This window comes from Phyllobates terribilis, unplaced genomic scaffold (assembly GCF_046119375.1).
Source record: "Phyllobates terribilis strain yellow unplaced genomic scaffold, ASM4611937v1 Scaffold_17__1_contigs__length_24005725, whole genome shotgun sequence".
Classification (NCBI taxonomy): Eukaryota; Metazoa; Chordata; class Amphibia; order Anura; family Dendrobatidae; genus Phyllobates; species Phyllobates terribilis.
The window spans coordinates 10020524-10034022 of NW_027362777.1; the positions used below are offsets into that span (position 1 = coordinate 10020524).

The window sequence follows — 13499 nt, forward strand, 5'->3', positions numbered from 1 at the left end:
GATTTTTTCTTATTACAATAATTGTTGGTGCCAGTTTATTTTTTTTTCTGGTGTTTTCTTGTAATATAGGAAAGCCTAAGGCCAGATATAAACCCCATAAAACACGGTACATGGAGACTTTGGTATCAAATTATTTTTGTCCGCGGTGTTTGTGCAAACAAAAAAGCCTCAAACTTCTGTGTGTGAATCAGACGTGAGATCTAACGTGATAGAAGATTACAGTCTGGAGAAGACCGGAAACATTCATATAGACGGCCAGTGGTGATGTAGTCAGTGATGGACTCTGGCCAAATATGTTTCTAGAGCCGTAGTAGAAGATGAAGATGTCGTCCTCATCATGATACTGATTCCAGTGTCGGTAAATTAGACAAGAATTAGTGTTATGGAAGATGAGTCTTTGAGAAACGTATTCAGCTGCAGACTCTTGAGGAAGAAACTGCTTGTTGTCTGTGGCCTAAAATATATAGGTTTTATTAGTAGATGTAAAGAAGAAAACTAAATACTATAAAATAATAAATCACCTCATATGTTTCCCTTATTATCTCCAGTAATTGTATTATTACACAGGATTTTTATGATGTTACATCGGCTCATCTTCTTCCCATTCATATCCCTACAATATCGGATCCTCTCAGTGAAGATCTTTTATGTAAGAGAATTTTCCTGATTTACCCATCAAGGATGGATATGGACAGAGACAAGATGGCAGAAAAAATATTGCACCTCACCCTAGAGATTCTCTTCCGGCTTACTGGAGAGGTGAGATATTCTAATTATGTCACATTACATCATTCTTATCTATGGGAATAACAGATGGACAGAACTGGAGAGGTGAGGACTCTGGAAATGTCTGTAGTGAGATTTATTAATGTGTCTCTCCATAACCAGGATTACACAGTAGTGAAGAAGACCTCTAGTGAGCGCTGTTGGGACCCTGTGTCTGAGGGATGGGGAAGACCCCTGAGCCCAATCACAGGGCCTCCACCTCACCCGATGATACATAAGGCCATCAATGACCAGAAGATCCTAGAACTCACCTACAAGATGATTGAGCTGCTGACTGGAGAGGTGACACTGCTGGGAATGCTAGGACATTATTAAGTAACGCTGTGAAGGAATCAGTGGGATGATGGTATCATTGTTTATGTCAGGTTCCTATAAGGTGTCAGGATGTTGCTGTCTATTTCTCCATGGAGGAGTGGGAGTATTTAGAAGGACACAAAGATCTGTACAAGGACGTCATGATGGAGGTTCTCCAGCCCCTCACATTACCAGGTAATACAAATAATTTTAGGCCATGTATATTTAGTGTATGTAAAACATGAATTCAGTCCCTGTATGTGTCTCCTACAGGTCTATCCATTAAGTCGACAACACCAGAGAGATGTTCCCGTCCTCTTCTTCCACAGGACTATAAACAAGAAGATCCCAATGTTCCTCAGGATCATCAGGTAGATGGAGAAAATGTGTCATGAGATCTCTCCTATGATATTTAGACAACTGTGTTCAGTTTTGTTTTATCCTCCAATATTATATGTTTTATACTTGTGTAATGAGAACGGTGGAGACGGCAGGATTAGAGCTGATCATAGATGTGACTTCTCCTTATTTCTGTGACCATATTTCTTTCAGGGTGAAGATCTGACCCATATTAATACTACAGAGACATATGTGAGGGGTGATGAGCGGTGTAAAGAGGAGATTCCCACATATGACTACCCAGGTGAGTAGTAACCACTAAATGCAGAGAAGTCACAGATTCGTCTGAGTCACCTGCTGTGGCTGCTTTATATGTTGTGTAGTCCGGCCATATCACAATCATGTGTGCACCATTTTGCTGCTAGACCACAACATTCTCCTCCACCCAAAACTGTTCAAATGACTTTGGGCATTGAAGGTCCTTTTCTGTAGAACTTAGAACCTTACAAACTACAAAACCAAATGACAGCGTACAAACAATGTGCTGACACACTGAAGAAAAATATTATGATGGATCTGTAAGAGAAAGCGGAGGGTAATGATGCTGTTGGCTTCCTAGAATCATGATATCTTATTGGATGAATCTACCTTCTCTCCCCTCTGTGCTGATAAATGTGCTCATATGGTCCCTTCAAGACCAGGTACAGTCTTTCTGACCAAACTTAGCTGTAATATACATTTATTCACGCCTGCAGGAGATGTGTTGGCATGGCTTGAGTCCTGGTTTCATGGATTCCCTCCACGTCATAGATTGCATTATGTTTTCAATCCTAAGGAATTCAGATTACTGCACAATCTCTCCTGAAATGGGGGCGCTAATACTTTCTCTACTCTCCTGGTCAGGACTCATAGTAGCTCCAATGGTCCACCATAAATGAGTGCAACTCCAGTTTAATGTTGTAGTTCTCTGCCAATACATACAGTGGGTACGGAAAGTATTCAGACCCCTTTATATTTTTCACTATTTGTTTCATTGCAGCCATTTGGTAAATTCTAAAAATCATTTTTTTCTCATTAAAGTACACTCTGTACCTCATCTTGACTTAAAAAAAAAAGAAATGTAGAAATTTTTGCAAATTTATTAAAAAAGAAAAACTGAAATATCACATGGTCATAAGTATTCAGACCCTTTGCTGAGACACTCATATTTAAGTTACATGCTGTCCATTTCCTTGTGATGGTGCTACTCCTTCATTGGAGTCCAGCTGTGTTTAATTAAACTGATAGGACTTGATTTGGAAAGGCACATACCAGTCTATATAATACCTCACAGCTCACAGTGCATGTCAGACCAAATGAGAATCATGAGCTCAATGGAACTGCCCAAGGAGCTCAGAGACAGAATTGTGGCAAGGCACAGATCTGACCAAGGTTACAAAAGAATTTCTGCATTACTCAAGGTTCCTAAGAGCACAGTGGCCTCCATAATCCTTAATTGGAAGAAGCTTGGGACCACCAGAAGTCTTCCTAGACCTGGCCGTCCAACCAAACTGAGCAATCGTAGGAGAAGACCCTTGGTGAGCGAGGTAAAGAAGAACCCCAAGATCACTGTGGCTGAGCTCCAGAGATGCAGTAGGGAGATGGGAGAAAGTTCCACAAAGTCAACTATCACTGCAGCCCTCTACCAGTCGGGCCTTTATGGCAGAGTGGCCCGACGGAAGCCTCTCCTCAGTGCAAGACATATGAAAGCCCGCATAGCGTTTGCTCAAAAACACATGAAGGACTCCCAGACTATGAGAAATAAGATTCTCTGGTCTGATGAGACGAAAATAGAACTTTTTGGTGATAATTCTAAGCAGTATGTGTGGAGAAAACCAGGCACTGCTCATCACCTGCCCAATACAATCCCAACAGTGACGGTGGCGCATCATGTTATGGGGGTGTTTTTCAGCTGCAGGGACAGGACAACTGGTTGCAATTGAAGGAAACATGAATGCGGCCAAGTACAGAGATGTCCTGGATGAAAACCTCTTCCAGAGTGCTCTGGACCTCAGACTTGGCCGAAGGTTCACCTTCCAACAAGACAATGACCCTAAGCACACAGCTAAAATAGCAAAGGAGTGGCTTCAGAACAACTCATTGTGACCATTCTTGACTGGCCCAGACAAAACCCTGACCTAAACCCAATTGAGCATCTCTGGAGAGACCTGAAAATGGCTGTCCACCAACGTTCACCATCCAACCTGACGGAACTGGAGAGGATCTGCAAGGAAGAATGGCAGAGGATCCCCAAATCCAGGTGTGAAAAACTTGTTGCGTCATTCCCAAGACTCATGGCTGTACTAGCACAAAAGGGAGCTTCTACTCAATACTGAGCAAAGGGTCTGAATACTTATGACCGCGTGATATTTCAATTTTTCTTTTTTAATAAATTTGCAAAAATTTCTACATTTCTGTTTTTTTTCAGTCAAGATGGAGTGCAGAGTCTACTTTAGTGAGAAAAAAATTAACTTTTTAGAATTTACCAAATGGCTGCAATGAAACAAAGAGTGAAAAATTTAAAGGGGTCTGAATACTTTCCGTACCCAGCGTACATTCTTGTTGGAGATGTAACATGTTTTTTTATTCTATGTCTATTTGTTTACAGTTTTTAATTTTTTATGACTTGTGGTGGGATTGGCCTGCCTCACTAGTCTGCAAGTCCCTGGTAGTGTTTAAAAAAAGGTCTTCATTGTCTCTTCCAAATGCCCGAGATCTAAATTTAAGACACCTCAGATCTGCACTATTGTAAAAAGTTCTATTTAGATGTCTAATATTCTTTCTTGAAACTCTTCTTATAGAAAATATTGGCCTTTACAATATTTTAGATTACCAAGAGCCACCAAGCCCCATACTCCAATTACCTCAGAGAGGTTTCACCACTAGTTACTCATCTCATTTTTTTTTGCTGATGAAGACTGTTGAGTTTGATAATTTCATTAAATGTGTCATTGTCTATAGTCATAGTTTTGACCATCACCCTTTAACCTCTCTACATAGATCTTGACTTACACAGAAACCCCTATGCTTGGGCCACAATGTTACTGGCTGTTCTGTGGTGTGAGATGGCAAGAAGAATGGTCAGATAGCCGGGTCAGAATAAGGAGGGCAGAGAAAATACACCAGGAAACAAATACACAAGCCGTGAGCTGAGCACAGAGGACTGAACCAGAAAAGAACAAGACTATCTGGCAGCTTCCAGCTATTTGCTTCAAGCTTTAGTAGGGTGTGGTGCATTCCAGTTGGCTGATGTAGGGAGTAGATTACTCCAGCTGGACAGCACACACACCTATATTGCCAGACTGAATGGTACAACAGGCCCAAGGCACTCCAATCTTAGTGGCTAGGCTCTGTCCAGAGCGCCGCCCAAAGCTTCTGGTTCTGACGTCTCCTCCATTACCAGCGCCGCCTGCAGAATGAATAAGGCCACACATGGTGAAAGAAGCAGACATTACAGGAGCAGATCCCAGAGGAGATTGGACACACCATTAGCAGAAGCCCTAATATGACAAAATGGCAGAAAACCAGAGAAGTATAAATCCCCATAAAGTGACTCCATTTTGGAGATTATAGCCCTCAATGAATAGAAGTGACTATTTTGACTTCACAGCCACTTACCTGAAATTAGCATGCACTGGATGTTGGAGAGTGAAAATTGCAAATATGCCATTTTATTACCCAACACATAGTGCCCAGATTGTGCTCCAGGAGGTTTTTCTCACTATAGTAATGCCAAATACATGGATGCTGAATGTGGTTTGGGCACACTGCAAGGCTCAGAAGTGAGGGGGAGATATGACTTTGGGAGATCGGATATTGCTGGACTGGTTTCTGGAAGCCATGTTGCTTTTCAAGAGCCTTTGGGCCACTAATAATGATAGCTAGCAATATTATGATTTATATTCAAATATGTATGTCATACCCAGTCATCAGGAGAGTATAGCAAGGGCATTTCAGACTATAAAATATAACTTTTAATAGATACATTTAAAATATTTAGTATAAGACAATTATGACAGAGACAAAGTGCACATACTCCCCAGGTCGGAGTAACAACTAAATAAGAGAGTAAAGCACGTCACCTGAGTGGCGTACCGGACCATGGTCAGAAAGGGTCATTTTAATAAAGCCTAAATGACACAGGGTCTCTGTGAAGCGTCCAACAAGTAAGTGGACAAAATTAGATGTTTCTCAAAAAATCAAATAGTATCAATGTGATGATCCTGCTATTAACACGGGATAAACGTCTTAGGATGATTGAAAGAACATTTCTCATATGCATTCAAAATAGATGAGGTAAGATTATGGCAATGACATCATCAATAGAAAACATTTATCATCAATACAGAATAACATTTAGAAAATTGAATAAGAGTAATGGAACGTCCTCACCCAATATGTGGAGTAGTTCACGTCACAGTGAGTAAAAAGGACGAGATGTTTACTGAAGGGGAAGCAGGTAGACAGGCAATAGTCCAGGGGAGGCGTATTTTTCTGCCGCTATTAACACCCTATATGGACTGCACTATCCCTGTACCCCTTTACTCCTGCCCTAACAAGGACAGTCCACATCTAGACTGCTCTAGTAGCCCTGTGCTTGCCCTATAGTCCGGACGCGTTTCTTCCTTTCGGAGTCATCAAGGGACCCCACTGTGTAGCACCATGAAGGCTAAGCTGTCTCAACATGAAAAAGCATAACTGTCTTCACTAATCTCAGGTGAAAATTTTTATTTGATTTTTTGAGAAACATCTAATTTTGTCCACTTACTTGTTGGACGCTTCACAGAGACCCTGTGTCATTTAGGCTTTATTAAATTGCCCTTTCTGACCAGGGTCCGGTACGCCACTCAGGTGATGTGCTTTACTCTCTTATTTAGTTGTTACTCTGACCTGGGGAGTATGTGTACTTTGTCTCCGTCATAATTGTCTTATACTAAATATTTTACATTTATCTATTAAAAGTTATATTTTATAGTCTGAAATGCCCTTGCTATACTCCACTAATAATGAGGAAACTTCTGTTTTTCCATTGATAGATGATGGACCTGAGTGGGGACTTGTTTTTTTGTGAGATGATTATAAGTTTTTATTGGTATTATTTTGGCCTACATAATATTGTTTGGTGGCTTTTTGTTCCATGTTTGGGAGGCAGAATGAACAAACAAATTGAACACCATGTTCCACTGGTTCATGCTATGAGGTTTTCTATTAGACATTGAACTGTCATCAACTTGGTGAATAATTCAATATTTTTACATAACTTGCCATTTCTACAGCTGGTTCAAGTACAAATGTTAAAAAATATAAAATTCAAGGATACTTTATTTAAAAATAATAATTGGTTTTATTCTTGGCAGATGACTGTACCAGGAGACCAGAGGAACAGCTGACGTCTTCAATTTTTAAATTAGATGAGCTTGAGATACCACAGAATACAATTGAAGTGAATGCCATTACTCCAGATACACCATCATCCCTTCACAGCAAAGATCAATCATCTGATACTTTGAAACAGGTCTTGTCTTCTGATTCATTACCGAACACTAAGGAAAATCCAAGTCACGAAATAAGCATTAAAAATCGAGCTGCTCCTAAAGCAAAGAAACCATTTTCACAAACCGAATATGGAAATAGTTTTCTCCTCGAAAACTCTGTTCTTAAACATCCAAAAATTCACACAGCGAAGAAAAGATTTTCTTGCTCCATGTGTGGAAAATGTTTTAACCAGAAATCAGGTCTTGCTAGACACCAGAGAAGTCACACAGGGGAGAAGCCATTTTCATGTTCAGAATGTGGGAAATATTTTACATGGAAATCAAATTTGGTTCAGCACCAGAGAAGTCACACAATGGAGAAACCTTTTTCCTGTTCAGAATGTGGGAAATGTTTTAATCAGAAATGGGATCTTGCTATACACCAAAGAACTCACACAGGGGAGAAGCCTTTTTCATGTTCAGAATGTGGGAAATGTTTTAACCAGAAATCAACTTTGGTTGACCACCAGAGAACTCACACAGGGGAAAAGCCTTTTTCATGTTCAGAATGTGGGAAATGTTTTAACCGTATATCAGCTTTGGTTAAGCACCAGAGAACTCACACAGAGGAGACTCCTTTTTGCTGTTCAGAATGTAGGAAATGTTTTAACCAGAAATCAGCTTTGGTTATGCACCAGAGAACTCACACAGGGGAAAAGCCTTTTTTCTGTTCAGAATGTGGAAAATATTTTAAACAGAAACGGACTCTTGCTATACACCAGAGATCTCACACAGGGAAAAAGCCTTTTTCATGTTCAGAATGTGGGAAATGTTTTAACCAGAAATCAGCTTTGGGTGACCACCAGAGAACCCACACAGGGGAGAAGCCTTTTTCCTGTTCACAGTGTGAAAAATGTTTTAACTGTAAAGGGCATCTTGATCGCCACAAGAGAACCCACACAGGAGAGAAACCTTTTTCCTGTTCGAACTGTGGAAAATGTTTTACCCGGAAAGCACATCTTGATATCCACCGAAGAACCCACAAAGGAGATAAGCCTTTTTCCTGTTCAGAATGTGGAAAATGTTTTAACTTTAAATCGCTTATTGATAGACACCAGAGAACCCACACAGGGGAGAAGCCTTTTTTCTGTTCAGAATGTGGAAAATGTTTTGTAGATAAATCGACTCTTGTTACACATCAGAGAACTCACACAGGGGAGAAGTCATTTTCATGGTCTTAATGCAGGATATGTTTTACATGGAATACAACTCTTAATAAACTTTAGAGAAGTCACACAGGGAAGAAGCCTTTTTCATGTTCAGAATGTTGGAAATGTTTTAACTGAAAATTGTATTGTCTTGTATTGCCCACTTATAGGGCAATCCCTTGTCATTCCTCATGTTTGGCCTCGTTAAATTAAAAACATTCATACTCCCCTTCCGTGGCGGCACCGTTCCAGTGGTATCTGCACTCGTGTTTCCAGGACTCATGTGAAGTTGTTACATGACATGTGTGTTCCTTCACAATCAGCTTCAATCGGCTTCACTGTCCCCGCCTTCAGATGAATTAAACATCAACAGAAAGCCAGAGCTGCTGCTTTCTGACTTCCTTTAATTGTTCGATGTGTCCGAAAGTGGGGACAGTGACGCCAATGCTGACTGGCCGCAGGGCTCACATGACGTAACAACATCACATGAGCCTCAGAAACGCAAGTGCTCACATCACTGGAACAGCACAAGCATGGGAAGTTTGTATAATTGTCTTTCTTTTAACAGGACCAAGCATGAGGAATGAGAAGAGATTGTTCAAGTACTGGAAAACCCCTTTAGAAATCAAAAATTCCACACAGAGAGAAGCCATTATCATACCAAGTGTGAAAAAGAATTACTGGAAAATTGTATTTTGTTGACCATCAAAAATAACTCAGTCGGCGGAGAAACTATATATGTTGTTGACAAATTGTACAAAAACATATAACAGACAATCATAATTAAATGAGAAAGGGAAAAATGTTTGGTTTTTTTGGACTATAAGACACACTTTTAAACAAGAAAAAAATCTTGCTAATAAGTGAGTGCATCTTATAGACAGTGTCGTTCCTGATCACTGAGAGAACTGCTTACTCTCCTCCAGCCCCACACTTATCTGATTGGTGCAGGAAAGGAAGGTACTAGTACCTGCACAGAGGCTGCACATCCTGAGTGAGCAGCTAAAGAACCATCTACCCGACTAGCTCAAGCACCTTTCAGATCATATAATCAATCACATGACCTGGATGGAACTGAAAAATGGGAAAATGTATATAAAGTGTATGTGTATGCAACTGTGCATATGTAGCAGAGCTGTGTGTGTATATAAATGTGCATATATAGCAAAGCTGGGTATGCATGCACTATCCATGCTGCAGTGCTGTGTGTATGTCCATGCAGCAGTGTTATGTGCTCACCCTGCTGTCTTTAACAACACCGCACGGGCCGGAGCTCATCCTATTGATTGCCGTTCACGTTTCCTGTGGACATAACAATACTCAGACAATGCAGGGTGAGGGTACCACACTCTGGTAAGACTTTATTGTTCACCGACTGTTAACAGCATATATAACATACCCACTGGCTTGCTGGGAATTAGAACCTCTGCGACTTTGGGACATTCAGGGCCAACTACCCCAAACAGCAGTGCCTAGATTTGGACAGGCACCCGCAGAAAGGAGATAGCAGCTAGCATAGGAAGCTGACCGAGCACAGTGAAATATGTAGCCAGGTGACCGAATTGTCACAACCTGGGTTATCAAAACAAATTTGTGGGCTCAGTGTTGAGCAGTTCTGAAATCCACTGGCTGAAGTCCTGTGGAATCACACTGGTCACAGGAGCAGACCCCTTTTTATAACCCTCAACTCCTATTTTTGATTATTCAATTAGATTGCCTAATTATCCTTCAGATGTTGCAGACTAGTACACCACAGGAGACTAATGCAATAAGTAATCAGCAGACATTCCACAAATTAGCATACAAAAATGGGCACAGGACAGTTTCACATGAAACAATGGCTCATGTTCCTTGACTTACTGAACACAGGAATAGTAAGTCTAGCATAATTAAGAATAGTTCACCCCCCTTCCGCCACACAAGTGGCACTGAGTCGTTGCACACATCTCCACTTTACACTAGCAAGGCAGATTTAATTAGTATGAAAAATGTTTTTCCTTTTTTCTGCTGTTTAAACATTGGATACAGTATATTAGAATTAAAATTATATTCAGACACTAATCTTTAATCCAAAAAACAATATCCAAATGAGTATTGAACACTTCACCAATTTTCTAAGTAAGTATATTTCTAAGGGCTCGCTCTCACTTGCAATTAAATCAGACTACTGCAATGGGATAAAAAATTGGATTGCACTCGTATTAATTTATTCCTATGATAGTGTGATCAGTGGCGTTTCTTTTCCAGCCCTGATCGGATCGCGATCGGACTGAACAAAAAAAGCAGCATTCTGGATTCGGATCGCATGCCCCCATATAAGCCTATGTGTGCGTGTGAAACATTGCACGGCACATAAGTCCACCAAAGAGATAGCAAAAATGTTAGGAGTGACCAAATCAACAGATACGTTCTGCAAAAAAAAGTTCACTGGTGAGCTTGGGAACTCAAAAAGTTGTCAAACAGAAGACAGTGGTGGATGATCACAGAATCCTTTCCATGGTGAAGAAAAGCCTGTTTATAATATCAACCTAAATGAAGAACACTCCAGGAAGTAGGTGTTTTTCAGTGTATAGGTCTAACATAAAAGAGAAGACTTCATGAGAGAAAATACAGAGAGTGTTCAATACAAGGTGCAAACCATTAGTGAGCCTTAGAAATACAAAGGCTAGATTAGACAATATGAAGCGGATGTATTATACCCTGTCGCGGCACTACCAGAAGACCGCTAGCTCCGCAAGTGAGTACTTCTGGCCAACAACGATAACAGCTGATGGGCAGGGGGCCGGGTGTCTGACCCCGACCCATCAGACATCAATGACCTATCCTAAGGATGGGTTATCAGTGAAAACGTAGTGGGCAACCTCTTTAATTTGTCCAATTACTTTTGAGCCCCTGAAATAAGGAGGCTTTATAGATAAATGGTTGCAATTCCAAAACGTTTCACAGGATATTTTTGTTCAGCCCCTTTAATTAAACCTGAAAGTCTCCACTTCAATTGCATCTCAGTTGTTTCATTTTAAATCAAGATTAGTGGCCTGCAGAGCTGCAATCACAAAGATTCAGTCACTGTCCAAATACTTCTGGACCTAACTGTATTCATATATTTACTAATGATGAGCAAGCATGCTTGCCACTGCTCGATACTTAATAGATCATCGTGGTGCTCGGGTTTTCAATCAAATATTTCAGGTGCTCGAGTCCCCGCCCCACATTTTGCGGGTGTTAGATAGCCAATAAACACGCAGGGATGGCCTGTCATACACAGTAATGTCGTAGCCATGTTTTCTACTGCCATTACTCTGATTGGCCTGCCGTATTGCATCATCAGGTTTTATACTCGAACGAGTAACAAGCACACCCGAGTACCCCGATGCTTGATCAAGTATCGAGCAGTGGCGAGTACGCTTGCTCATCACTAATATTTACAATACATGGACAGATATTGCATCTCTTTCCCCCACCCTCCCAAAACAAAACCCAAAATGTCCACCTGCCCCTTTTCCTACCACCTAATCCCAAAATAGACAAGGACATTCGGAGTTGCCAATCCTCCCTCTTTGGCCACTGCCCTGCTATCAGTATTTGGTCAGTATTCGGTCAGTATTTTTTCTCGAGTGAGAGCCAAAACCAGGTGAGGAGCAATCAGGGAAAAGGTATAATAGAAACAAGTCACCAATTCTACATTTATCACCCACTCCTGAGAAAAAATACTGAGCCAAAATCAGGAGTGGGTGATAAATTCAGAATTTGTGCACTTGTTTCTATTATACCTTTTCTCTGATTGTTCCTCGTCTTGTTTTGGCCCCCACTCCTGAGAAAAAATACTAACCAAATACTGACCAAATACTGATAGTGGGACTGTGGCCTATGAACAAGATCAGAGTCTCATTATACCAAGTAGAGAAGCTCCAGGAACAAAGATCCCGTGTGGTCCTAACACGCTGGGGGTCTGGAGTATCCAGCCACGGGGCCCGGATTCTCTCATTTGTGGCCCCAGCGTTTCTTGTAGAATAAATCCCTTTCTCATCCAGTCCTGTAGTAATGACTTTGTTATCAGGTTTTGTAGGAGGGTTCGTCTGACTCCATCTTATGTTATCAATACCTGTGCAAGAAACGTCCGAGCGCAGTTTTACCGAGTGTCCAGTGTCAGTTCTTCTACACTTCGCACACTTCCTAAACATGCAGCTCCGCGCCGTACATGTCGTAGACTCACGGCTCTGCTCCGTACACATGCGGCTGTCCTCCGTATACATCATACACACACGGCTCCGTACACACACGGCTCCACTCCGTATACTCATGGCTCCACTCCGTACATCTCATACACGCGGCTCCGCTCACCTCTTACACACAATGCTCCGCTCCGTAAAAGGCTCTGCTCCGTAAACCTTATACACACGTGGCTCCGCTCCGTCCACTTCTTACACACACTGCTCTGCTCCGTACAAGGCTCTGCTCACCTCATACACATGAGAACACTGTCAATATATACAAATTTGTAATGTTCACATGTCCACCATTTAAACTATGCTCCTATAGACATGACATGAGAACTATAGTATTTAAGACGTAGCATTTATTATTAGAATAAATTAAAATCACAAAAAAGGGAAGAGGACCACATAGCAGAGAAGATCAGACTAGGGGGTATAGATAAATAAATACAATTGATAAAACATCCCAAAGGCACCATTCATGTATTAACCTCTAACAGGCACTGTTCATGACAATATACCACTGCCCCACAGATATATCATTAAATGCCTCTTAGAGAGAAGTGTGGAGAGGGTATATATATATATATATAAGTGCTTAGTGCATACAGCCCCACTCTCCACCTTTCTCCATAACCCTCCAACACAGAGGACTATGGCATATATAAAGTGCTTGATGCAAATAACGGCAAAATTGTCATCAGTTAACAGGTCACATTAGATATTACTATCATAATAACATATTGAGAAGGTGAAATGAAGATGCATGGTATAAAGTGGTATAAAGTGTTACTAACCCCTGAGTGCTGATCGGATCCAACGCGCGTTTCACCACTGGCTTTAACGTGGATAATCACCTCATACACATGTGGCTCTGCTCCGTACATACGCGACTCCTCGTCGTACACCTTGTACACGCACGGCTCCACTTCATACACCTCGTACCCACACGGCTCTCGTCCGTACACCTCGTACATGCACGGATCTGGTTTGCACGCCTCGTACACACATGGCTCTGCTCCGTACGCCTCGTACACACGCGGCTCTGCTACATCTGTAATGCCAGTGATGCACTACTCTGCCATAGATCACACATGTGTAGGTATTACCACTTCACTAAGGCAGGAATAAAAGTAAAAGAAAAT

General features: G+C 41.3%; 1 protein-coding gene across 4 annotated transcripts in view; it reads left to right on the top strand.

Annotated features, from left to right (window-relative positions):
* LOC141176070 (uncharacterized) overlaps positions 1 to 11140 on the top strand; it is a 42576-nt gene extending 31436 nt beyond the window's left edge. Inside the window, exons 2-7 of one of the 4 annotated variants that reach the window (XM_073660060.1) lie at positions 568 to 759; positions 889 to 1068; positions 1152 to 1275; positions 1354 to 1451; positions 1633 to 1723; positions 6816 to 11136. In XM_073660060.1, coding sequence (XP_073516161.1) covers positions 682 to 759; positions 889 to 1068; positions 1152 to 1275; positions 1354 to 1451; positions 1633 to 1723; positions 6816 to 8173 — 1929 coding nt within the window. In that variant the 5' untranslated portion in view covers positions 568 to 681 and the 3' untranslated portion in view covers positions 8174 to 11136. Of the gene's footprint in view, positions 1 to 548; positions 760 to 888; positions 1069 to 1151; positions 1276 to 1353; positions 1452 to 1632; positions 1724 to 6815 lie in introns of all 4 variants that reach the window. The other 3 variants (XM_073660058.1, XM_073660057.1, XM_073660059.1) reach the window with 3 other exon arrangements.
* The last annotated feature ends 2359 nt before the right edge of the window (positions 11141 to 13499 follow it).